Raw genomic sequence first — 27,506 nt, forward strand, 5'->3', positions numbered from 1 at the left:
GCCCTCTGCCCTCTCAGGCATTCCCCACACCCTTGTTCGTGCCCGTGGGCCCTTTGTATGGGTGCGTTGGCCGCTCCATTTCCTACGCTGTCCTTTACATCCCCACGGCTTTTCTGTAACTACCTATTTGTACTTAATCCCCTCACCTCTTCACCAGTTCTCCCACACCCCCTCCCATCTTGCAACTGTCAAAACCTTCCCCATATCCACGATTCTGTCTCTCTTCTTCTTGTTTGCTTAGTTTGCTTTCTAGGTTGAATTGTTAACAGATATGTACTTATTGACGTTCTGTTGTTCATAGTTTTGATCTTCTTTTTCTTAAATAAGTTCCTTTAACATTTCACATAATGGTTCGGTGATAATGAACTCCTTCAGTTTTTTTCTGGTCTGGGAGGCTCTTTATCAGCCCTTCGATTCTAAATGACAGCTTTGCTCTGTAGAGCAATCGTGGCTGTAGGTCCCTTGTTTTTATGACTGAGTATTTCTCGCCAGTCCCTTCTGGCCTGCAAAGTTTCTTTTAGGAAATCAGCAGACAGTCTTATAGGAATTGCCCTGTAGGTAACTGCTTTTCTCTCGCTGCTTTTAAGATTTTCTCTTTCTCTTTAACCTTCAGCATTTTAATTATGACACATCCTGGAGTGGGCCTCTTTGCATCCATCTTGTTTGGAACTCGCTGTGCTCCCTGGACTTGCATGTCCATTTCTTTCACCAAATTAAAGTTTTCTTTATTATTTTTTCAAATAAACATCCAATTTCTTGCTCTTTCTTTTCTCCTTCTGGCACCTGTATGATGCAAATGATGCGGGTCAGCTGCAAGGGCTGGCTGTGGCCACTGACCACCAACATCTGCCCTCCGTGGAGGATCAGCTGTGTGGGGGCAGGGTGGGGGTGCTCGAAGGTGGTCTGTAGCTGTCACTGGGTGTGCTGGCCCTGGGGTTTCCCAGGAGGTGCAGGCCAAGGTCAGTCCCCATCTGTGCTTTGCCCAGGGCTACTCTGTCTGAGCTATAAAGCAGTAAGAGAGAGCTGCTACTTGTGCTGGGCTTGGGGATTTCCAGGTGAAGCCAAGCTGTGAATCTAGGCTGCTACAGTAGTTCTGGGTCTGGGGCTCACTGAGGCCAGGTGCTGCTTGTTTGAGAGGATTTAGGAAGTTGTGAAGCAGGGGCCAAGACCAACCATTGGAAAAGCAGCTTCGGTGGGCATGTCAGTTGGGTGGGAGATATATCAGTCTCTGGAGATCTTCCGGGTGGGGCAAACAGTGTTAGCCCCATCGATAGAGTCTCAGATACAGCACCAGCCTGCTGGCTCTGTGGCAATGTCGGGGGAGGATTCAGAAAAGGGACAATAGTCTCTGCCTGCCTTTCTGTCTGGGAAAGAGCTGTCCCCAGCTCTTGCCTGGATGCCAGACACTTCAGTTCCTCCCTGCATGCCACTGCTGTCTTTCAAGCTGCTACCTCAGTGCTGGAGTCCAGAGGGAGTGAGTCTGGTTAAGTCCGTGTGCGGGTCCTTTAAGAGGAACTACTTGGGACTCCAGAAGTTTCTTCCACCAACTCAGTCCCTGCTGGTTTTTGCAGCCAGAAGTGGTGACTTATCTTCCTGGCACTGGAACCCTGGGCTGGGGTTGGGGGTGGTGTCTCATGGGGTTAGGACTCCGTGCTCTCAAGATACCCCTCCTGAATTTTTATCCACCGCACATGGGTGAGGGACCAGCCCTTTCTGCATCTCCGCCCCTCCCACCAGTCTGGATGGATGTGGCTTCTTTAATTGCACAGTTGTCAGACTTCCATTCAACTTGATTTCTGATGATTCTGAGTGATGATGGTTGCTCTGTGTTTTAGTTGTAACTCTGATGTGGTTGTGCGAGGAGGCGAGCCCTGTTTACCTGTGCCACCATCTTGCTAAAATGGTCTCAGTTTGAAAGACTGACAGACAAGTAGGACAAAACAGAAACTTGCTCAGTGCTGATTGAGAACGTACATTAACAGCTCCACTCTCACTGTACATGCACTGTACATGCATTGCTTGGAACTCAACATTCAAACCACTGTGTGAGTTACTATATTTCATCTCCACTGAGAAGGGCTACTCAGTAATAAGGTCTTACAAAACTTTACAGATGATAAAAAGCCAGAAGGACTGTATTTCTGTTTTGTTTCCCAGTTCAGCACCACTCTTAGAGAATACTGCACAGCTGTCTCATGACACTGAAAAACCCCAAACAAACCTTTATTTCCCATAGACAAGGACAATTTGGTGAAGATCTGCCTGTAGAATAGTTTTGGTCAGAAAATAAAGTCCCCCAAACCAACTTGAATTTGGTAGGTCTGAATCAGTTAATATCTCTTAAAGAACAAAATAAAAAACCAAAATAATAAAAACCTATTTCAGTATGCTTTACTGTAAGTTATTTGTGTTTATTTTAAAATCTACCACTAAAATTCCATTTTACTAGGAATTGGGAAACATTGATGGTAGTGGTGTCCACTCTAATCTCCGACGACAGTCTGTAAAGCAGACTGTCCCTGTCTGGCCCTTTTCCATGTGGGTGGGTGGAGGTGTGGGGGGAGGGTGTCAAACACTGGACACCCTCAGGTGGTAGCTACCCCAGTGGGACAACTGAATACTCCGGTACTTTTTTATGAAACCAGATCTCTCAGCCTCTCCCCAGCAGATGATTCCACTGAACATGGAATGTCTTTACAACTTTTTATTCCTCAATTTATTACGAGGGCCTTTCCACTGGACATGCAATAACTGTATTTGCGGCTGCGTGTAGAACGACTCATTCCTCCAGAAAGGGAAAATAAACACCCCAGGGTCTGTGCAATGGGACCACAAAGGGTCACCCCTTCCAAGGCTTCCCGGCCTGCTTGAACGGAGGCCCACAGCCATACTGTGGTCCACAAGGCCGTGTCCCTGGGGCACCAGACAGCATCCAGGCCTCTGCGTGTCCACCTCGCTGCCCCACAGGCTCCCTCGCCAGGCTTTCAGTCTCCTCTGACTTCTCCCAAACCCACCCGATGTGTTGGAATCTCTTATTTTACCCAGTATCTCTCAGAAGAGGGGTCCATTGCCTCAGCCCACCGTTTTCCGAGCACACCTCCCAAGGGTTCTCTTTCATAAGGCTACCAACGTGGGGCATGAGCATTAGGCGGACACTGAAGGTCATCTTTACGGAGTGGCAGAGCCAAGAATTCAAACCCCAGGTTGCCTGAACCCAAAGACTACTCTCTCCTTCTCATATTGCATGGATTCTGGGAACTGGGATTACTTGGTTCAAACAGTGCTTGCTAAAAAGATTAAAAGATTTTTTAAACTGCCATTAGTAAGGACTAAGAGTTCCAAATTAACTACCTTTCACCAGTATTTGGTTACTAAAAGTGAAAACATCAAGTGCACTGTTTTAATTAACTTGTCTTTTCATTACCAGCAGGGGTTAGCATTTACCCACCACTCTGTCTACTTCTCTGTTTATGCTTCCCAGAGTGGGTTCCGCAGGCGGCATGCCACCCGGGGCAGAGCACGCAGAAGGTCATAAATGAAACACAAGTCAGGGCCTATGCGGAAAGTAAACAGGTCCTTATTACTCGAGACCAATGAAGGAAAAGGTAAATTTACTAAAATATTTCTTTATTTGAATAAGGTCAATGTCATTTCTGGAATTCCAGCTAGCATCAAATAACAATCCGAAAGGAAAAAAAAAAAAACACTTGACAAAATGTTACCCAATTGAAATTAACAGGGGATAGAAAACTCTTTAAAACTTTCAAAGAAATATATTAAAAAGGCAACATACAGATCTAAAAAGTTGCAAGTGGCGATTTCACATTAGATCGTGTGAGTAAAAAGATCCCAGTATAATCACCTGTTCACCATCGCCCCGCGAGGAGCACCCGGGCGGGAAATCTAAGACAATCACATCTGAGCGCTCACGACCGTGATCAGGTTCTTGACAAAGACCCCGCGCCTCCGCGATGCAGCGGGTCTGGCAACCCCTGATTCAAGTAAGTTTTGTTCCCCCCAAGTTATCAAAAAGTACAATGGTCCTAGATAAAATGTTGAAAAAGCCCAATCAGGAGAGCGAGAAGCTTCAGCAGGCAGACGGGAAGACGGGAGTTTTCCACGGCGTGAACGTGAGATCTGGAAATGATTTTGTCAGTGGAAAAGCCATTCACCACAGCACAAAGAGCCACAGGCAGCGGTCGGGCTTGGTGTGCGGCGCCGCCAGCCCTGGTGGAAGGATCACTGAGTAGACGGCAAGCAGGAGGAGTCAGTGCGCGTGGGCTGCCGTCACGGCGGTCGGAGGAAGGGCTCTGCTCCCGGCTCAGCTGCCGGCCAGCGAGGCCAGCGAACCACGCTCGTTTCCCCGCTGCCCTTCCCAGTGGCTCTCAGACACCGGTGCGCTCAGAGCCACCCGGGGGGCCTGCCGCACCCACTTCTGAGGCCGCCCCGAGGGCTGGTTCAGGCGGTCTGGGACGGGGCCCGAGCATGTGTTCTTAGCCAGCACCCCGTGACCCGGACGGACCACACTGTGAGAAACAGATTTCCTTTAACACACAACAAAAACTGTGTCTTGTTTGCAGCTTCATAGTAAAGCCGCAAGCCGAGTAAAACATCCAAACAATTGGAACACAATAGATACATTAAATGGGTATTGGGCATTACGTACTAGCGTTTCTGCTTAAAAGTGGCATTATACGTATGACTTACACTAAAATTTTAAATCATTTTTGTTTTAATTGAAGGCACCTGTAAAAATACTTGCTGGTGTGAGAGAAGTTAACAAATTCAATTATACAAAACAGTACAGAAATGAAAGAATCTGGCAGTGACTGATTTTTCCAGAGAGCAAACATTTTTCTTCAGAAATGAATTAAAGTCCATTGTTTTGAGGAAAGGAAAACAAATGTCAAACAACACAATAAACAGCGGTGTGACCGACTCTGCCGAGTGGTTTTCTGCAAAGGGCGTTGCCAGGGAGGGAAGAGTCAGCGCTCGCTCTCCCACGACAGGGTCTGCGTCCCCAGGGTGCGGTCGGGTTGCTGCCGCCGCCGGGGCTTCAGCCCGGACCACGGGCTGCGTGGGTCTGGGTCCTCCGAGGGGTTCAGGCTCCTGTGACTGGGGACTTTTTAACACTGAACACCTGGAAGTCTTTCATCTCAAGGACTTCCCAAGTTCACAGCCTACAACTGAAACTCTTCTGAAGGCATTCTTTTTTTTTTCCAGGAGGAGTAAGTTCTGTGAGACGACGATGTCTCTGAAACCTGAACTTGGAAATGCTAACGCTGCCAGGAGAACACCGGCGAGGCACGCTGAAGTGCCCGACGGGGGGAGTTGGTGGTGGCGGTTAGAGGGCCCTTGGCCGGCCCCCGTGACAAGGGCCGACACAGACAGGGCAGGTGCTGCCATGCCGGAGTGTGCTTCCAAGTCTCTGTGCGGACTCCGGGCCGTCCGCCCGGCCTGTGAGTGACATCTCAGCACAGACTCATGACGGCTTGGAAGGATTCAGTAACACTATTTTACAAAGCAGTATTACTCTGGATTCTACAACAAAGGAAGACATCTATCTCTTTTAGGGAACTAAGGGAGGTGAGTGGAGGCAGCAAAAGTAAGAGCATCAGCTGTGAAGACAAGAGGAAGCGCACTTGACAATGTCGCTGACAGACCGTTTCTGTAATAGCTGCACCTCTGTACAGAGACGTTACCAACCCCTTCCAGCCTGGCACTTCCAGCTTAAGTTTTTTGACAAGTGCCATACAGTATCCTCAGTTCTGGCGTTAAAAGGGGGAAAAAAGGCAGAAGTATTAACTCCATTTTCCAAATTTTGCCTCCAGACATGGTAGCACACCGCCCCCAGGCAAGGCCAGCCTCCCTGGTGCGCAGGAGCGCGGAGCCGCGGACGCCGAGTGACGCGGGGCAGGGCAGCGGGGGCTTGTGAACCGAAACGTCCCCTGCGCACGCACTCTGAGCTGAACTCAGAAGCTGCACAACGGGGTAGAAGTTCCTTCATCACAAATACAGGTGCAAACGTTATTTCCGTAATGTTGAACCGACACGTCAGAACGAAGACATTCGAGCCTGAGCGATCACAGAGTGAACACGTCACCAGGCAGAGCACCCACAGCGGCGATCGTCAGAGGGATGTGTTCACCACATTTTTCTCTTTTTTCTTTTTGGCAAAGAGCAATTCTTAATGTCCCCCCAAAATTTCATTGATAATCAGAGGGAAAAATACTTCAATAAACATTCTGAAGCCCGTTATCCAGATCCTAACACGCTCAGACAAAACAGTCCTTGATTTCGAAGGGAACGGTATCAGATTGCAGGACCGAGGGGTTGGGTCTCTGAGCACGGAATTCTGACCTCTTAAAAAAGACTGGGGTTACCAACTAGTCATGATGCGGAGCTCTTAGTCTGACCTCCTGTTTTGGGGGGCAGGAGGGCTAATGTGTTTTATGAAATACAGAAACCTCCAACATCCAAAACTTAGGGGCTAACTCTCATATTTGGGGTTTCCCCCATTTTCTATTATTTACCCTCTTATTAGCAATAAGAATATTGAAGATCAGTGGCTGTATTCTACTGGCCAGAAATTCACTGAAATTTAAATAGATTTTATGTACTATGAACAAATTTACACGTGGTTGTTTTAAGGTCTCTTACTGCAAATCAATGTTCAAAGTTATTTTATACAAAACTGAATAATTTAGCCTATGAAGCAATTTAAATACTTACAATCCCTCAAAAAGACATTTTGTACATACATACATGATGTACACATATGAAAATGGTGGTCAAAAGAATTTTTTGGCAGCTGCTTCTTGCTGAGTTCTGAGGAAAAAGAGAAAGAAAAAAACAGAATTTCTATACACTTTACTTTGTACAGAAATAGGATTGCTTAGAATTAAAACCCACACAGTCTCCTGAAGCATCAGACACACGGCGACGAGCACACCCGCCCCCCGCCCCAACCCCGCGCGAGCCGGGCTGGCCCTCCAGACTCACCTGTACATGATGTACCCGATGAACAGCACCGTCTGCACCACCACGAACACGACGAAGTGGACCGTGGACAGGCAGGACGGAAACGGCGGCAGGTCTGGGCACTTGGGTCTTTCGTTTGCCGGCTGTGAGGCAAAGAGCTCTCCGTTACAGTGAGTGAGGTCGGTAGTTTAGAAAGACAAGGGAGAGAGCTGCACAGAACACAGGGCTCACTGTGTGGACCCCAGCACTTTCGCTTACCCATGCTGTCCCCCCATCCCCTCGCGTGCGCCGCCACGCCTTCTGGAAGAGCAGCTGACCCGGGGCGGCCCCTCCCCACAGGCGGCGCTGCCTCCCTGCCACCTGGCTCCCATCCTCATCGCGGCGACAGCAACTTCAGTGTCCCTGAGGGCGACAGACCACGAACTCCCCGGGCGGACACCTGCTGTACTGGAGTAACTGTTCACAGTGTCACCTTCGGAGGGTCGCCACATCCCTGTCTGACCCAGAATTGCTTTAGGAGCGTTCTGCCCCGCCCCGCCGAGTGCCCTGGGCAGACAGCCCCGCGGTTCGCCGCCGGCCAGCCTGCTGACCACCTGGGGGCCTCGGTCTCGTGCGCCCCCAGCTCCCTGCAGTCCACGTCCCTGACTGGTATTCTGAAATATGCTTTTTCTTGTTTCCACAGGTATCTCTCCTATTTTAAGGAGATAAGTACCAGGGACAAAGGTTCCCCCAAGGCATGCAGACGGAATGGCTGCTGAGATCATGTGTTTTCAATGTGCTTACATGAAAAAAATGCTTACAGCTGTGGGACAGAGTCCTTCAGCGCCTGCGCACAGCACCCGGACCACCGACGGGGCCCTGTCGGCAAGGCTGCAGGGGGTGAGTGGGGTGGGGTGGGAGTAACCTCATGCGGAATTAAGGAAACAGGTGTAACGCTTCGGATGAGACGTGGCGGTCAGTAAGAAAACTAAGCGGCCTGTGGCAAACGGGAAGGGGAAGAGGCAAACGCTACTAGCATTTGTGAATTTTGTAAGGATTTTTAAAGCCAATAATTAAGAAAAACCTTACAAGTACCAGGGGTCTGTCTTCTAATATTGTTTCTTATGCATGTTAAATTTCAAAAAAAGTAATCTATTTTTAGTATTTATTGTCAGTCTCCAAAAAATGGGGCTTATGCTCTTAAAAATACCTAATAAAGTCAAACCAGAACAGAAGTAAAAACAGACAGACAAGCTTTAAAACGGAAACGAGCCAGGAGAAGGAGCAAAGGAGGAGGGTCATACTGGGAAGGCCGCCGCCGGCTTGGGCTCCGGCCCCTCGGCGCCCGAGAGACGCAGCAGGAGCTGCCCGTGCCGTCTGTCCGTCTGACGGAGCGTTTGTCAAGACAGACATCTACCTTTTCAAAGCTGTTCCGAGATGTTACTGATATTATTATTGTTCTTTAATTTTTTTAAAGAAAACTTACAGGAAAAAATCTAGAAAAAAAACAACAACAATGCCTGAGATTCTGAGATTCCACTAACTGGAAGAGCAATTTAAAACATTCTGCTCAGTAGTAAGGGGTGGAAGCGTGACACAGACCCTACGGACACACCTGGAACAACTCGACCCGAGCACAGGGGTGGGCAGGGGCTGGGCAGAAGCAGGTCTGCACAACAGAGCACCTGGCACTGACTGAACAGCTGAGTCAGGCGCTACGGAATAAACAGAGCAGACCACGCATCCCGCCTATTGGGGAGCGGCCCGGCCGGCGCTCGCTCACCGCGTTCCGCTGCACCAGGTTCTCCACCTCCCGCTTCACCAGGTGCAGGTGCTCCTTGATGTCGTTGAAGTGCTGGGTGGTCTCGTAGACGCCCCCTGCAGACCCAGGGTGCTGCATGCCGCTCACCAGCCGGACAGTTTCGCTCATGGAGTTCCTGAGACAGAAAATCCCTTTAGACAACAGAATCACTAGAAGAATGATTTTTTCCCACCACAGATTTCCAATGGTTACACTTCTAAGCTCGATATATCAGATCATAAAACAACAAAGAATATCAATATTTAAAAAACTGAATCGTTGTCAACATTGGAAAGTAATTTATAAAACTACTGATTAGTATTATGTCTTAATCTTTTACTAAAGGTCATCTAACCACATAAAGAAGACTACTAAATGATTTGGGTGAAACCAGTATCCCATGGGTACCAAATAACATGATGGGTCTAATCTTTAATCAACGTCCATCTGTCTAGGTGTCCAGTGCTGCACAGTAAAGAATTACCCACCAGGCCGGGCTGCCCGGACCCTGCACACGGCACAGGTCCTCAGCACTGGCCTGGACCAGGCCCGGGGGGAGCCCTTCAGCCCCTGGAACAGCCCATGTGGCAACAGTGCTTCCGTCTGCCTGGGTCTTGGCCCCCACGACAGTTCATGCGAACGACGTGAGTCCTGTTTCTGTTCTCCTGGGGCCTGGGCTGCTGCACCCGTCTGACCTCCAGAGGGCTGCAGACTGAGTGGTTAAGGTCAGTCACAGAGATGCTTAGCGCCTCTGTGGCCGTCCCCCGAGACCCCAGGCACAAGGCTTGGGCAGGCCTCCTCGGCTGGAGGCACTTCGACCACGCTGTCACACGTCACTCCTGAGGGGGGGACCCACTGGGGAAGCTCGGGGGCACCGATAGCTCGTGCCCAGTTTCTCCAACTCCACCTATTTACCTTTTTTCTTTACTGATTTAATTAAAAATTTAAAAAAAATTTTAGAGTGTGTGGAGGGAGAAAGAGAGGGAGAGAAACATCAATCAGCTGCGTCCTGCACACGCCCCAGCTGTGGATTGGCCTGCAACCCAGGCGTGTGCCCTGAACGGGAACCAAACCGGAGACTGCTTCTTTGCAGGACAATGCTCAACCTACTGAGCCATGCTGGTGAGGGCTCTCTGCTGACTTTATTCTATCCTTTTACTGTAATAAAACACAACTCTGAGTACAGCAGCTTTTCTGAGTTCTGTGTAAGTACTTCTAGCAAATGACAGAACCTAGGGATGGTCTCGGGACCCCCCAGTCAGATGCAATTCCATTTCCCCTGCAGTTCTAGCAGATGCCGCTGTGAAATGCAAACCCACTGCCTCAACTAGGATCCGACTGACAGGCATCTGTCTGTCTGTGTCCAGTGCGAAGGAAGAGCTGGCACACTGAACAATGGTGGGTGGGGTGGGCAGTCCCCAGAGTTATCTTTCAAAGGGTAACTTGACCCTGTACAACGTTTTACCCCCCCACACACTGACTTCGGAATCGAATCTCCATGTAACACGTGATTCCACTGTTCACATATAAGACCCTGATTTCTACCACTGACGGCTCCCGTGGTGGGCTAGGGTCGAGGGGCTTGAGGAGAGTAGTGAGTACCTTGAACGAGACGAATGATGATCAGGAATGCTAATTAAAACCATAATAAGATACTATCTCACACCTGTCAGAATGGCTACCGGTAATAAATCAACACACAAGTGGCAGCGAGAATGTGCAGAGAGCGGAACGAACCTTCCGGCACCGCTGGTGGGCATGCAGACCGGCGCAGCCCCTGTGGGACGCAGTGTGGAGACACCTCAAAACATTAAAAATGGATCTGCCTTTCGACCCAGTGATCCCACCTCTGGGAATGTATCCCAGGGAACCCAAAACACCAATTTGAAAGACCATAAGCACTCCTATGTCCATGCAGCATTATTTATGAAGGCCAAGACAGGGCAGCAGCCCAAGCGTCCATCAATAAACAAGTGGACAAAACAACTGCGGGACATTTACACGATGGAATACTACTCAGCCGTGAAAAAGAAAATTTTACCCTTTGCAACAGTATGGATGGACCTGGAGAGCATTATGCTAAGTGAAATAAGCCAGACAAAGACAAATACCATATGATTTCACTCATACGTGGAATGTCATGAACAAAGTGAACTAACAGGCAAAATGGACACAGACTCATTGACAGCAGGATGACGGCTGGTGGGGGTGAGAGTTTGCGGGGGGGGGGAGGTCGAGGGGGGAGGGATGGAGCAAAAAGGAAAAAGGACTCACGGACATGGACAACAGTGTGGTCATTGCTGGGGGGAGAGTATAAGGGGACTAAATGGTAATGGGACAAAAATACAATAAAGATTAAATTAAAAAATAAAGAGGAAAAACATTTTAACACAGTGGGAAACGTGTAAACACTAGGTGTCTTAGTTCACTACGTTATGTAGCATGGAGAGAAATAAAGGACGCAAATGCACAAGAGACTTCTTGGGGCTAGAATGTCCAGACGAGTCAAACTTCAAAATAAAAGAAAAAGGAATCATTACAGGCTGCTAAGCAGCTTAAGTGTCACACTACAGGGACAGGCTGAAGGTGCAAAAGAGGAGAATCAGGAACATCCCGGAAGAACACGGGGAGACATTCGGCGAAAACGCCCAGCACGGCGCCCGGAATTCAGCAGGCGCACAGAAACCGAGGGAAAGGCACACACGGAAGCTACCTGCCGTCCACGCTCACCAAAAAGAGCGCCGAACACTGAGTTCCACATGTGAAATACACGACCGATCAACGCGTGCCACCGGCTGCCACATACAGACAGCAGAGCTCAAAAAGCATTCGTGACCCTGTCCCCTGGAAAGGCCCAGAAGCAATGACAACTCAGTAGCAATGAGCACCAGACCGCCTACAACTACCACGTCCCACCGGAACGCCAGGGCTGCAAAGAAAAATGCCTTCTGCCACGTGTGGGACAGGAACGTACAGGAGGCCTGGAAGGATTTACGCGGAAAGGAAGGGAGGTAACTACGACTACAGGGGTGTGTCGCCAGGACATTGAAGACAGCAGCCAAAGAGGAGACAGTTTGAGCATTGATGACAAAGACTAGCGGCTCAAGACAGCAAAATACATGAAAATCCATGAACTGCAGAAAAAAACCCCCGCCCTTTACCACCTCATCCCGTGACCCTGGAGCCCGCAAGGGCGCTGGCTCATCGACACGGCATGGAGAAAGAGCCAGGTCTTTGTCCTGCCGTTCCCGAACTGGCTCGGGATGACAGGTGACGGGGAGAAGTCTTCTGTTTGCACGGAGAGGCCGTGGTAGAGCGGGACTGTCCGCCTCCTTCAGCCTCCGACGAGGCGGCGGATGCAGGGCCGCCCCTCTCTGGCTACTGACACTGCGGAGGGGTCGGTGAGGCCTTTCACAGGGAATACAGCTCAGGCCCCCAATGTGAGTGATTACTAGTAACTGCTGAACGTGGGTGCAGGGATATGATGGAGGGCTCTTATTTCAACATTTTTTCTGTAGGTTTGAAAATTAATGAAACAAAAATTGGTATGGCTTTATGATATGCTAGAAATGACACTTAACGTGAAAAGATAATGAGAACAAATTCTGACTGTTTTCAGATTGTGATCTTTTGCCATTCAGGGCCTTTTAAAAATCTTTTTGTAAACTGAAGGGGACTGAACTCCACACATCTGCTAAAAAGTCATCCTACAATTCCCTAAGGACATGAAAATCCATAAAGACCATAAAAAACCACGACGACCACAAAAGGCACGTATTTCTGATCAATGTACATTTTCCCCCTGCAACTTCATCACGAAGAAAAGCTCTGGAGGACACAGCCAGACATCTGAGCTCGGTTTCTGCACTGACTTCCTGTGCACACGACACCTGGTCTCCGTAAGTGGGGGTCACAAGGGCCGCCGACCACCCCGAGTGAGAGCTGTCCTGGAGAACACGAACGGGTGTGGCTAGGGTGTCCTGACCACTGGCTGAGCCTAAAGACACTCTTACTGTCACTGCTGAGTAAGACAAGCAAATCACAAAAGAGAACCTAGAGTGTGCTCTCATCCATAAAAAGGGAAGGAAATATATGAAAATGCACATGTGCAGAAGAAGTACAGGAAGAACCAACCAGAAATTAATGCGATGGGTCACCAACAGGGGTGGGTAGACACACACACACACACTCACACACACTCTCAGAACCAGAGTAGTCACCTACACTTTGTACACTAAAATAGTTAAAAATTAACCAGATGTCGAAGGAATGCAGCCACTAACAAAACACTGCACTGTATCATAAGTAAGTACCATAAACATACGGAAGAGAGTGGGGAAGAGAACTAAACGACCTGGAAAAACAGCGTCTGAACTAGACACCATCAGGCTACAGGCAGAAGGAACGTTACGGAAATCCGTCAGCAGACGTGTTTCTCACAGGCACGTGTGTCAAGAATTTGGAACATTATGTGCACACTAAATACATCACAGACACTAAGAACCAGGTCTCTCCCTGTTGGAGAAAGAATCCTCAAACAGGGAAAGGAAGAAGGCTAAAATCAATCCTGTACTGTGCGGTCCAGGTCAGTCACCCCAGAACCCCAAGTACCCACATAATCCCATGATTTTTTAACACGAGTGTCGACTGATGGACATGAAAATAGAGACGTGTGCACCTGTGCGTGTCAGTACACATTCCTGCGTCCCCAGCTCTGCCCACTGAGAGGGCCTGGGAGCAGTGACGGCCCAGTGATGAGCACACCTAGTGCCCAGATCTTGGTTTCTTAATACCCTTCTCCACCACAGGGAACCAGGCGCACTGGAGAAGTGGCTGATCCTAGAGCCGAAGCACAGAAAGTACAAGATGAGCCTGCCACATAGCGTGGCAGCAAGAGAAAGGAAAGAATGCATAAAAAAGGATGGGGGCCTGCTAAAGACCCCAACCTGGAGCGGCTTCCAGTGACCAGAGCGGGACGATTTAAACGACATTATAAATAAATAACGACAGTACTGGGTTGTAATCCATAGAACAAACACTGATATAAGTACCTGATTAAATAAGTGGGGGAGAAGGAATAGCTGGTCCATGCAGAATCCCAATAAATAAATGTGGAAATGACAGAAATACAAAAACAGGCATTTGGTAAACACCATACTCTTGTTTCAGGCAAGCCATCAATGATGCTAAAATCAGGGAGTGCAAGTTTAAAGTGAAACAGGATCTTTATAGTCTCAAAGTATCTCTCCTAAAATATTTACTAGCCACCAAGGAAAAGACAGCAACTTTCAAGTAGGGATACTGGGAAGAAACCACCATAGGTGACGGATCACAGACGACATCACTGGTGACGAGACCCGCGGACATTGTGACCGAGCCCCCCTCCAGCCACGACCAAGCACCGAGAAACTCAAACTGAGGAGCCAGGGACCAAACACCTGGTCCACGCACTTGGAACTCGTGATGGTCACGAGAGACAAGGAAAGATGAATTCTTTCAGGCCGCACAAGTCTAAACAGAACTAAGTGCTAGGTGAAATCCTGGACTGGACCTCGGAACAGAAAAAGACACTGGTGGGAAACTGGTGAACCTGGAATGAGGTCCTTGGTGAACGGTACAGTGCTGATGTTCATCTCCTGGCTCGGACAACTGCACCATGCTTACATCAGGCGTTGACACTGGGGGAGATGGGGAGGGTATACGGAAACTGTATTTTTGAAATTGTCTAAAGGCTAAAATGAGATAAAATTAAAAAGTTACACAAACCTGTCTATTTTTAAAAGAATTTAACTATTCACTTAGCATCATAAGTATGTTAATCATGAGTGCACAAGGGGAAGGTATTTTTTACATGCCACACAGTCCAACGGAAGGAAATACAAATTTGCAGTTAAACTCGGGGTGCCTTTAACCCCTAGGTGTTTGGTACTTGCACCTTCTATCTGACCTAATCCTGCTCAATCCTCCAGTCCTAAAGGCCTCATCTTGACATTCTCCTGTCAAGGGCTCACTGGTTGGGGCAGCGCTCTAAAAACTAGCTTACGAAACATGACATTTTCGCTGTTTCTCTGCTCCAGACATTGAAAGCTATTAATGATCTGCATAAGTAAATCCTTTTCAGAAACGTATCGCCCAGCACTTCAAGGACACAGCATCTCCACTCTCTCCAGTGCTGTCCGGTCTCTCTCAGGTTACATATGGAATGAAAAAGGGATGGTCGCACCCGGCACATTTCCTGTAAAATGCTTTCATTCCGTCCCAATTCTTGCATCAGGTACGTACGCTTGTCTTCCAGTCCTATCATGCTGAGCATGCTCACTGCCCTGGCATTTTTCAAAGAACTGTTGTTACACATTACCCATATTCTCTTTATATTTTAGAAGTGCATGAATAGTTCTGGCTGTCAAGTAATTGTGACAAACCTATTCTTTTAAAGATGCCACAGCATTTTTTCTTTTCTAGCGTAGAACAATGAAAAAAGTTAGACATGTCTGTAGTTTCTAAGTGTCCAAAGTTCCTGTACTCGACATTCCCCTACTTAGAATGAATCTAGAACCTAATGCTTACTCTCACGCAGAACTCTGACGACAATAATGTGCTTGCACGAGAGAAGTCACACGTTTAAACTGAAGGCAGCACATGACACTAAGACTTCTTCCCACTGTATACTTACTTCATTTCATTGACTTGTCTCAGGATCTCATGCTGAGTGTTCGCAACAGTGTCCAGCTCCTGCCGGGAGACCTGGAGGGAGACAACCGGGTGGCCAGCTCAAGAACCCACCTCTGCGGGGACGCACAGCGCAGCCGCCTCCTCTCCGCCTCCCCTCCGCCGGGCCGCCTCGCGCGGCCGCTCTGCACGCCTGGAGAGCTCACCTGTCCATGCTGCCCCGGGATTCCGGCTCCTCTTTTGGAGATCTCCTCCGTCAAGGAAGACACGTATTTTCTCTGCTCATCGAGAATCATGTCCAACTGGCGGTTCAGCTGCTTGATTTCAAGATGAATACGATTCTGTCCTTCAAAGATTTGTATCAGTTCACGATCTCCTACACTCTCAAATATTTCATCCGCTGAAATGGAAATTAGAAATTAAAGCTATTAGACTCACCTATGCACAGGCAGTTTTTAAAATACCAAAGGTGCCGATACGTATTAAAGCCAGAGCATCAGCAACGCGGTGGTGTAAGCTCCCGAACAGTGAACACGCAGATAACTAACCCAATCACGACCGAATGACTCTCTTTGTTATGCCTGGCAGTTCAACATTTACTGTAAACCTGGTCGGAATTTTGTCACGGAACTCATCTTCTCTTTCAGATACACTGGGATTTTACTTGCATGAATGGGCAGAACTAATCTACATTCACAGAAGTCAGCACAGTGGTTGCCTCTGTGGAGGGGGGGAGGCTGGGAAGAGGCATGAGGGAACTTTCTGGGGTGACAAAAATACTCTGGGTGCTGATCTGGGTTACGGGGAAATGCATATCTCATCAAACTGCACTCTTAAATAAACCCGTGCCTTTTACTTGTGTAAAAGATTAAGCAATGGGAGTGAAGGAGAGCTGACTTTCCTTTAATATCTGATCAGGCTGAAAACTGATCAGTACATTCAAACACTACAGTAAGTTTCAACATACTCACAAATCATGTGATATTAAAAATAAATCCAGTAAAACAGTATAATTTACCTCTCATGTTTAGCTTAAGTCTGCATCACACTGGCGATCACTCAGAAATCGTGTACTACAAAGAGTTCAATTGTGCTGATGGGGAACCACCCCGGCAACAAAAGTCAGCAAACAGAATAAAGTTACTCTACTGGGCCTTACCAGGTGGTTTATTTTTTTTAAATTCTTAACCAAGGATATGTTGTTTTAATTGATTTTTTTAGAGGAAGGGAGAGAGCGAATGGGGGAGGGAGAGAGAAACATCAATGTGAGAAACCAACATCGATCAGTTACCTCTTGTACACCACCTGATTGGGGACTGAACCTGCAACCTAGGTATGTGCCCCAATGGGGGTGTTGAACCCTCTGCCCTTTGGTGCACAGGACAACGCTCCAACCACCTGAGCCCCCTGGCTGAGGCTGGCCTTAACGTATTTTGTTTTTGACATGTAGCACACTTAAGTTCTTAATAAGTAGCTTACACAGGTATTTTAAAACTTTGGACTTCTTAAAGTCCAGACTTCCGTTGAGTAGTAAGGGAAGTAGAGCCAGATAATCATTTCACATTACTCTCCCAGTAACTGATAGTTTTCAAGTATTATCTCCATATAAATAAGGTAATCTGTGTGCCCTGAGAAGGAAGAAAAATCAACCCTGGAAGACTTCATTCAATAAATATTACTGAGTTTCTACTCCCAGGTCGGCACGCTTTTTTTCGGTTCAGGCTGCAGAGCAGCGCACACGACAAAGCCCCGCCCTCACGGAGCTTCCCCTGCGGGGGGGGGGGGGGCCACCGCCCATCCAGGGCTCCAGGGGCACCCCCGCCGCGCCCTCCACGCCAGCCCTCTTACTGGCACGCACATCCCTCTCCGAGCCCCTTCAAGACTGCAGACTCGCTCACAGCTGTGCCCAGAAAACACCTGGAACACCCCAGACGAGAGAGGGGGCGCAGACTGGAAGTGTGCGGGGACACCCCAAGGCCACCGTGAACGCGGTCACCCCGAGGACAGCTGCGCTGCAACTCACTGGGTTGCCCTTGAAGGTCAGGGTGGTCCTTCTGAAATTCCTCTTTTTTTTTATCCAGTTCTTGTTGAAAGTGCTCGAATTCCTCCTGATATTTTTCTTTTTCTTTTTCTGAAATTTCTTTATCTGGTGTAGGCTGTTTTGGAGTTTAAGAACAAACAGGTCATCAAAAAGAATTTAAAAAAAGAAAATAATAAACCTCAGTATCTGTCCTTTTTCTCATCTTACCTACTCCACCACCAGTTGAAAGGTTAGCATGAAAATGCTGTTTCTTACTTAAACCATGACCAATCTACTCTTGCTCTGAGTAATTCCAGCAGAAAACACCGACAGCCGCGCCCATTCGCTGAGTGCTCGCTAGGGGCGCTGTCTCGCTCACGGCTCGCAGACGCCAGCCCGGAGAGGCCAGCGCACAGGCCTCGGTCTGCCCGGGCGGAGGCCCTAAGCGACTCTGCAGAGGCCGCGGGGCAGGGACTGGCAGAGGCAAGGGCCAAGCCTAAGGCACTCTCCCCAAGTTTTCACCACTAACCTGGAAACACACTTTCTGAAAACCTGTTGTACTTACCGGCTCTTTCCCCGGCTCAGTCAGCTGGAAAGTCAGAAAAGAAAGGACATCGTGGTCATCTACAAATTAAAAAAAAAAAAAAAATCAGAAAAGGTTCCATAATAGGTTATTTTTATGATTGTGAATCTACACATAGCTATGGCTTTACAAAAATCATCAATAAGGGAAATGAAAATTAGCTCTAATTTGGTAAATGCAATGGTGCTCTGTGAGCTCAGATGAAAATCCATCAGAAAGATTTACATTAGGGATAAGTGAAACTCACTTCCTTCACCCTAACCCAGCCCTCGTGGCCGTGTTTGACACGAGGCAGACACTCAGTATATCTCGTCTCTGAGGAGGGGACGAACAAACGAAGGAAGGCTCACAGGAAGCCCAAACTCCGAAGCCTGGCACCGAGGTCCCTCCACATTTTCCCACAAATCTTCACGGACTATGTCTCGGCCAAGTAAGAGAAAACGCTGTCCTCCACGTGGCTCCCGCACCTGTCTCCACCTGGCCGTCGTGCAGCACTTACACTCCCGCCTCACTTGTTATACACACGGCCCTGCCCTGCCCTGCCCTGGCCTAGGGGGTGCCCGGGTTCGCACGTGCTGCCCTGGCCTTCCTAACGGCGTCGCCTTTTACTCCCCGAGCGTCCTGGTTTAGATGATGTGGTTACTCTATCCAGACAGCATTCACGTCTGTTCCCCTCACACAGCAGACACTGACAATTCTATCTAAAGTCATGTAAGAATAAATTAACTTCAAACTGTTTAAGCTGAAAAGAGGGACCAAGCAGATCAAACCTCACCACATAGAACTAAATCCTGGCTAGTCACATCCACAAAGCAAGAGCAATTCATTTCGACTGCGTGACGGTCTCCAGCTGTCCGCCACTGTCGCGGAGATGCAGGTATGCAGCAATGGGAGAGAAGACCGTAACGGCTCAGTGTGGGTCAGGCCACTTCAGGGGTGGTCATGGAGTAACAGAGCGCTGGACCTGGGAGTCAGCAATCCAGACCAAGGCCTGCCTGGGTCTGACCATTACTGGCCACGTGATCTTTAGAAAGCCCTTTAATCCAAGATTGGCAAACTCGTCTAACATTAGGGTAAAAATCTATCCTCTTTCCCCCTCCCTCTGCTGTAAGAACAAGTCATATATTTGAAAATGAAACTATATAATGTACCATGTAAACTCAAGATTGTATTAACGTCAAATGATAAGCTCATTTACCCACAAATAGAAAAAAAATGGTACACATATCTTGTTTCAAGTGTAGTCCTCAATAACATTTCCTCAGGCCACCAAATTCACCTATATGTATTGGGACACCTCTCAGGACCCTAAAACATTCAGCAATCAGCCTTTTACAGCCTCGACTTGACTTTACACGTCTCCTGCACTACAGAACAGCACCCGAACCGCCGCTCTGACGCCCACGGCTGCAGGTGGCCCCACGCACCTCCTCCCTGCAGAACGTGGGGGAGCACTAGCAGTCCCGAGGGACAGAAAGACAGCCCTGCAGGCTGCGGGGGGCTCACACCGGTCACGAGGGCTTCAAAATGACTGCGTGCGCACATCTCCCAAATACACCACCCCTGACAAACCCCTGCACACGTGCTTCGTGCGACAAGACGGCGAGTTACCTGCGAGACCTCCAGTTGCAGCGGATACTCCAAAGTGCCCTTGTGCGGGGACAACCATGTTCTCCACTTTGGCACAAAATTCGTAGTCGTTTTTGTCTGGTGTGAAGCCGTTATTGATCATCACCTGGACAGACAGACAGGAGCTACAGCTTTCACAACAGACACTGGCGGGGGATTTCGGGCAGTCGGTTTAGGACTGGTCCTATCTGATCTAATAACCACTGGTCGAAAAGCTATCAGCTTTCTCTCATTATCATAAAGGGTCATTAATCCCTTGTCCACTAAATAACCTCACTTACTGTTGGTACATCATACAAGATATTTCACTTAAGAAAGTGGTTTTTGCTTTTTAGGTGCTAAAAGCTTGAACAGAAAAATTTGTTAATTGTCTGTGAAAATCTCTCTAATACAGAATACGGCTCCCCTTTTCTCCAGAATTCTTAGGGAACCATGGTTTCTGTGGATGGCTCACACAGAAGGGGGGTCGAACTCGTTCTGCAACCCCGCTGGTAGGGCTGACAGGCTGAAGTTACCATTTTTACGGTAGCTAGTTGCAAATTAAATAGAGTGCCTTACTCAACAGTGAGCTCCTCCTCATTAGATTAGGTAGGTACATGAGCTGTCGTTAATTTAGCAGAGAGACAGCAGAAGTGCCAGAAGTCACATCGACACAAAAGGCAGAAAATGAAAACACTACACAGACCCAAGTTTCTACTCTGCAGAATGCACTTCTGAAGTAATGGCCCCAAATGTCCTAACGGGGTCTCGGCACTCAACGAGCGGGAAGCCCCCCAGCGTGCGGCACAGGAGCACGCTCCCACGGCCCCAGCCCAGCCCAGCCCAGCCCAGCCCAGCAGCAGCCTAGCCCCCTCCCCGTCAGTGTCAGGTCCGGCCACCCGGGCACCAGCCCCACCCGAGGAGGAGTCCCTGGCATGGAGGGTGGAAGCATCATGTCGAGGTCCACCCCTCACACTGACAGCCATCTTGCCAGAAGCTCGGACAGAGCATTTTCTCCGTGTGACTTAATCTCAGGCACCACTTGTAGTCTTATAGTGGAGATGCTGCTGGCTCAAATCAGTTCCGTGACTTGCTTCGTATGACACTGTCAAGTCACTTAAAACCTCCCACATTCACCTTCCCATGCAACGTGGGGATGCCCACCCCGCAGGGCTGCTGGAAAGGTTACACGAGAAACTGCATGTAACGTGTCCAGCACAGGGCACGGCCCATTAAAAGTCAAGGAGTCTAAATGATCGTATCTTTTGCTCCTTCCACACATACTGTTACAAGAAAACTGCTGCCCAAGTCTTCCTAAATTGCAAACCTGATCATTTCACTTTCCTCCTTAAAACTCTTTAAACGGTTCCTCACAAGATAAGCTATACAAGACCTGCAAGACTTGTCACTGCCCGCTCTCCGCCTCGCTTCTCAGCATCTCCTCTGCCCTCCAGCCGCACCAAACCGCTCGCCTCTCCCAAGTCTCCAGGAGCCCCAGGCCTGTCTTCTCTGCCTGGGACATGCACCCCATCCGGGAAATTCCTGCTCCCCTTCAAACTACACTCAGACACTCTTCCTGACCCTCGTCCTCCCACCTGGCAGTTACAGTGTTCCAGCCCCTGCATCCCTTAATAGTGTCTGTGTTGCAGCATTGATGACAGTGTAGTAATGTCACGCAAGTGTCTCCCGCATTAGACTACAAGCTCTTTGGAAAATGATCTTTGCCTTACACTCGTTTGTATCCTGGAGGCTTGTAGGCACATAATATGTAGCACGTAGTAGGATGCTTCAACATTTACTGACTAACTGCAAAGCCAGCGGCCAGGTGTTAGAACACACGGCCACTCGTACCAGGCTCTGAAACTCCTCCTGTTCTCTCACAGTAGCCCTGACGAGTACACAAACACCACCCACACTTAAGTGCATTTAATTCCTATCCAAGATTCAAAATGAGAAATCACTGTTCATCTGACTATCACTAAATGCGCGGCACTCACCGTCAGTGTTTTCTGGTAATATGTGATCTTTGCCCGGACAGGGTAGGGTTTATTACGAAAGTCCCTCTGGCAACTCGCCAAAGCCTGGTTAGCACCGTCACTATGGGATGAGGGAAGGAACACGAGCAAGCAAGAAACGTGAGCTTTTCAATATTTAGAACTCACTATTTAAAATGACTCATGCCTAGAAAGATTAAAATAGTATCAAGTGAAGACAAAGAACTGGGGGAGTTGAAGTTATTCACTCAGAAGGCACCAAGCTGACACACGAGTGTGCCCCGCGGCTTCTCGGGACTCGGGAACACACGAGGGCCGTTGCCAGCGTGCGCTGTGGCGTGGGCAGAGTCCTTTACCCCAGTGCAGGATCGTTATCACAGGAGGGCCTGGGAACCTGTCTTTTAAATAGCTCCACAGGCAACTACCAGAGTAAAAAAACTACTAACGTGAACAGGAATGCAGATAAGTACTTTTTCATCCAGTTCACGGACTGGCTCCCACAACAAACATTTAAAATTTTTTGTTTTACAAAAATGCAGATACCAAATTACTACACATTACAAATACGCTAAATACTTAGAAGCCAGCTTTGTAGCCCACCAAGAATCTTTAAATATAGCAATTCTAAGGTAAACAGGTGGCATACATTTCTTTTTTTTAAAAAAGATTTTATTCATTTTTTGGAGAGGGAGAAGCGAGGGAGAAAGGGAAACATTGACCAGCTGCCTCTAGCACGCCCCTTACTGTTGGGGGACCCGGCCTGCAACCCAGACACATGTCCTGACCAGGACTGGAACCAGCAACCTTCAGGCGTGAAGGCTGGTGGCCACCCCACTGAGCGACACCAGCCAGGGCAAGGTGGCATCAATTTCTTAGTCATTAGTTTAGTCAAGGCTGACTTTATTTTCGAAAGACCCCTTTTTAAGAGATATGCAAAAACATGACTAGTGGCATCGCTGAAAGCCAGAATATTTTATTAACTTTTTAAAAAAGTTTTATATAATTTTAGGTTAAATATAACAACACATTTTTAGGCTTAAAATCTGACATGGTCCACAAAAGAATTTTAAAACAGAACCAAATTACAATAAGAACTTTCCATCTAGTTATAAAATAAATCTCAAGAAAAAGAATAATCTTATTTCATCTGGAAAATGTCCAGATTTGAAACAACATATTTCAGAAGGTTTCCAAAAAATAAGCTGAAATTAGCAATAATGTAAACACACACTTACTTTTGATGGTCATAATTAATTTGTCCATTGTTGCCTACAATTACTATAGCAGGATTATTTTTCTAAAAATAAAGAAAACATATTTGTATTAAAGTCCTTACACCAAGGAATTCTAGATCACTCTGGATATGCTGTAAGGTTTTTTCATCTCTAATAACTGTACAACTGAAAATTTAAAAATAATAGAAGAGATTTCTACTTATTTAGTAAACTCTTACAATCATTCAAAAGCAGCCACTGAACACCTCAGTAAAGGCCGGTAATGTGTCCTCTCTCTGAATAATCCACCTCAACAGGTATCTGCAGACACACTGTGAGCACGGGGTAAGTAGGGGCTTGTGGAAGCTAAAACAGGACAAACAAGGCTCCAGCATTCAAGGATTAATTAAAGTTCTCCTTTAAATTGCTAATACTGACTCCAGGAGAGAAACAATCAGCTGGAAGCAGGGTCATCAATCTTAAGGCTGCTCAAGCACAAGTTCATGCTCCCAATTCGTAAGTATACTTTGTTCCTAACTGTTTTAGGGGAGATCAGAGAAACTGGCCGATCAAAAAGAGTAATATACGAAAAGATATTAACATGTGAGCTTGTAGTAGTAACGCACATAGATAGGTGTTTTCATGAAAACAAACTATGGTGGTTGACTCTCAACACTACTGGTTTCGCTGCCTACATCCACATGACTCATGCATACCCATCGAAATTCCTGTGCACAGACAGGGTGCTAGGGAGGGGGCCTTGCAAACTTCTCAGAGTTAGGGCTCCATTATGACCCCAAGTTGGAGTATGACAAATCAGGAACTCGTAGCTTTACATGTATAAATTCCCAGCTATATAAAGACTAGCCATCACTTTTAGTTTGGGGAGTTCTCTACTATCAAAATGACAAAAGCGTTAAAAATAAGTTGTATTCTCACAGATTAACTTTGTTAGCAGACTTCAATGTATTCAAGTGGGTAACAGTCACGTACCTTCCCATCGTTGTCAAAAGAATCGAAGAATATTCCAACACCATTCCACATATCAGCTGATCCAAACACGGGACCATCCAAACCTTGGCTTTCTGTATACCAAACCGCCTGTAAACATATATAAGGAACATTCAGAGACTGGTGGTGTTTGCATTTATATACGTTTTATAAGTTAAAAATATTATCGTACCAGGCCATCAGCTCCAATTCGACCTCTTCCAGTCACTCGAAATGTCACTTCAATTTCCCAGTTCTCAAAGGCTGCTTTTGTCTTTGTCCACACTGACCCTCTTTGGCTTTTTAAAGATGGTGCTATTCGAATTTGATCTGAACTTGGAATAGCATCTAGAACAAAAAAGCTGTAAGTTATAATTAGGTAAAACTCAATGGATCATCACCAAACTGTTACATACAGAGATCTAATTTTAAATCAGTAACCTCTACAATAATTTTGTTAGGAAAATATTTCATGTTGACAGTTTCGACTTTTGAATAGTGAAATATATCTGCAAAAAAAAAAAAATTAAAGCTGTAATCATACACTAAAAATGCAAGGGGCCCTGGGAGAGAGGAAATTTTGGCTTAAAAGCCAAATCAAATATTTGATTCTCATATTATTTTTCAACTACTTTTAAATGTGATGTTTTCTATCAGTTTGCAAATGTTAGAAAAGCTCAAAGAGTGTGAAAAGAACACGCCACTAGGAATCAAGAGACTTATTCTTAGTCTTAGGTTAGCTGTATGACTTTGAGTAAATAATTCTCTTACTCTCTTGGGCTCACCACATGCTCAGCTGTAAAATGAAGGGGCTGGACTCAATCATTTCCATAAAAAGGCTAAAAATTATATGCCTACATTCTTCTAGGGAGAGGGCCAACTGAATTTCAAGTCAATAAAAAAACAGTGCTTCAGCATCAGCAGATTCTCAGAGAGGAGATGCCCGAAATGGTGGTTCGCGTCTCCACGCTGGGTCAAGTCAGCTCCCCATTTGCTAGCTGTTTATCACAGGTGAGTCACTCCGTTTCTCCACCAGCCTCGGAGGCAGGGAAGTTCCTATATAAATCCATATAGATAGCTCCATAAATGTTAGCTGTTTCTATTACTGGACAGAATAATTATTAAAGCACCTATCGGGCCTACATTTGAACAATTCCAGCACACACTCTCAGGTATTAACCAGTTTTGACTTTCATGTTGGGAAATAACTATACTGTCTCTTTAGGGACAGGAAAAATGGACAAAAAGTTAAGATACTTTAGTCAGATCAGCCACCGTTCGTCACCATCACTTTCAAGCACTTAAGGGAGGGGGCAAGCACCCAGAAAGAGAACTGGATACGGAATCAGAGGGCCTGAAGCTGAGTTCTGTTCCACGGCCGCTAGCTTTGTGACCTCCCTGGACATCGATCTTTTACCTACAAAACAGCACCCACCTGCCCTGCCTACTAAGGATCAGGTGAGAGCAGAGGCGAAAGCTCTGAGAGCTGTAAAAGGTTATAAACTGCTATCATTTTTTGCCCTTATGGACTGAGGACGTGTATGGACAGTACAAAAGGACATTCAAATTAAGAAAAAGAAACACCACAGATTCGGTCCTAACATGGGGATGAATGTAAAGGGCTATGTTTAAACTAAGTTTTAAATTTCTTTTGTTTTCAAGATTGTTTTAAATAACAAATCTCAGCGCAAAATGAAAAGGTGAAAATTGATGGAGTGAGGAAAACAGTGCAATGAAATCACAGTGAAAGCAAAGGATCCGCACAGCAGTGATTTCCAGAGTCAGGAGACAGAAGTGTCGGGGCTAATATACTAAGCACTTCATTTCAGTTCCGTCCAGCCACACAACTTTAATTAATTCAGACACATTCGCTGACATTTCTGCGGCAAACTTAGTCGGTTACAAGCTTTGTAAAGAAAGCCATGATAACTAATGTGAGTAGTTTGATTAACATTGCTAATTGGCTGATTATGGGGCACAGGCATGAGAAAGAGAAGAGCAAGCAGGCAGTGGAAAGATGCAGAAGTGAAAACGGGTGAACAAATTCATCATCATTCCAAAAAAGAAAAAACAAAAAATTCCAGAACTTGTGTTTAGTACATCGGCTTCTTCTTTGTTACACTAAGACCGTTACTCTGATAATAAAAGCCCAGAAACAGACCTTTGGCGAGTGGGTACATAATTAATACCTGTTGAGTAACAAATTAACTGCACTCAACTTCAAGTACTTAATGGCTGGGTCATTATGTCAGACTGAAATTCATACCTCCTAATTATACATTAATTTCAGTGAAATGGCCCTTCCTAGGAGTGCGCTTCCTATTCAAGAACTACTTTCTAGAAATGGAACGTTTCTAGATTGTCCAGCACGGACAGTCTAAAATAATGTATACAGAGCTCATGGAAATGACTTCCTAATTACACATAAGGATGGAATTCCAGTTGCCAGAACTTCACACCTGGTGGTCCCTGATCAGAGCTTCCAGCTGTCAAGTGCTATGGCTGATTCCTTAGCCAGCAATGACACATCAGCACTTAAGCACAGATGTATTTCTTTCACATATGTAAATGTCTAGCAAGGCAAGCTCGTATCTACTAACAGTGCCAGACACAGAGTAAGTAAAAATCATGAAGCATATTTTTGATTAAAAAAAACTTTAAAAAGAGCTGTAAATATAATGCTAGTCTCAAGTTCTGAAACAATATAAAAAATATGTTCCTTGGTTTAGTAAATAAAGGGACATGTGTGACTATGAAGTTACATAATGTGTTAATAGAAGAGGAAAGATCAGAGACCACACCAAGTCACTACGAGTGGCAAATTTAAGGTATCGTTCCAACGGGGTGGAAAGTATCCTGACATAAAAACTTAAGAGTTACTACAAAATCAACGTATGTCATCTGTGGAGCCATCAGGAGGCATCCGGTACAAACTGGAGCATTAACCATTGCTAACACCGGGTTTAAAAAAAAAAGAAAGCAAAGGAGGGCCGAGGGGAAGCGGGAAAGGAGGTAGGTGGGTTGCTTGAACAGGTCTCCGGGTGGAATAGGTTGGGGTGGGGTGTGTTGGACGTTTCCCCTAGAGACGTGGCGTTAGGGTGAAACATGATGCCTAGAAACGAGTTTGAGTGCTTCCAAGTGTAAGAAGTAACAAAACACCCTTAGAACAAACGGAAAGAACCGACGAGATCAAGGAGGAGACAGGCCGAAGGGGGGTGGACAGAATGGGGAAAAGACTGGGGAGCATGTGGAGGAGACCTTGCGGACCAGAGCCGACCTGCAAGAGGGGCTGCCTAGAAGGGTCCCCTCCACTCCGCATAGGATGTGCAGCAGGGAGATAATGAAAGGGAAGAGGCGCCAGGCGAGAATGGGACCCGGGCCCTCCCGCCCTCTGCCCTGGCTTACTCCCCGCGTGGGCCCAGAAAGGCACGGTCCCGTCGCTCTGCACCAGGTGCGGCCCCTTGAAGCTGTATTTGTATTCGAAACGGCGATGTGGCAGCGTGGCTGGGGTGCCCGCGGCACCGGCGGACGCAGGGTCTCCTCCCACGCCGTCACCCCCGACGAATTGACTAAAGGACAGCAGCAAGGCGCCGAAAAGCAGCTGAGCTCTGCTCTGAGGACCCCTGTGCCTGGATCCCGCCATATTGGATTCTGCAAAGCGGAGGCC

At 47.2% G+C, this 27,506-nt stretch overlaps 1 protein-coding gene across 1 annotated transcript; it reads right to left on the reverse strand.

Annotated features, from left to right (window-relative positions):
- Window positions 1–3,610: 3,610 nt before the first annotated feature.
- LMAN1 (lectin, mannose binding 1) lies at window positions 3,611–27,504 on the reverse strand. The gene is made up of 13 exons (XM_045849989.1): window positions 27,245–27,504; window positions 24,033–24,187; window positions 23,843–23,950; window positions 22,871–22,932; window positions 21,639–21,738; window positions 19,645–19,768; window positions 18,016–18,074; window positions 17,454–17,586; window positions 15,637–15,830; window positions 15,435–15,505; window positions 8,744–8,897; window positions 7,003–7,124; window positions 3,611–6,828 (listed from the first exon to the last, which is right to left on the reverse strand). The coding sequence occupies exons 1-13, from the start codon at window positions 27,480–27,482 to the stop codon at window positions 6,792–6,794; spliced, it is 1,557 nt and encodes a 518-aa protein (XP_045705945.1). The 5' UTR covers window positions 27,483–27,504; the 3' UTR covers window positions 3,611–6,791.
- Between the last annotated feature and the right edge of the window lie 2 nt (window positions 27,505–27,506).

The sequence above is a fragment of the Phyllostomus hastatus genome, unplaced genomic scaffold (genome assembly GCF_019186645.2).
Source record: "Phyllostomus hastatus isolate PE091 unplaced genomic scaffold, TTU_PhHast_1.1 phas_contig_80, whole genome shotgun sequence".
Classification (NCBI taxonomy): domain Eukaryota; kingdom Metazoa; phylum Chordata; class Mammalia; order Chiroptera; family Phyllostomidae; genus Phyllostomus; species Phyllostomus hastatus.

What these genes read in the sequence shown, in the direction of transcription:
- LMAN1 (XM_045849989.1), bottom strand. Translation starts at nt 27,482, where the DNA reads ATGGCGGGATCCAGGCACAGGGGTCCTCAGAGCAGAGCTCAGCTGCTT. An exon ending in GAATTGGAGCTGATGGCCTG is followed by an intron (nt 23,951 to 24,032) that starts GTACGATAATAT and finishes ATATGTTTACAG; the next exon opens with GCGGTTTGGTATACAGAAAG. An exon ending in AGACAAGTCAATGAAATGAA is followed by an intron (nt 8,898 to 15,434) that starts GTAAGTATACAG and finishes TTTCTGTCTCAG; the next exon opens with GAACTCCATGAGCGAAACTG.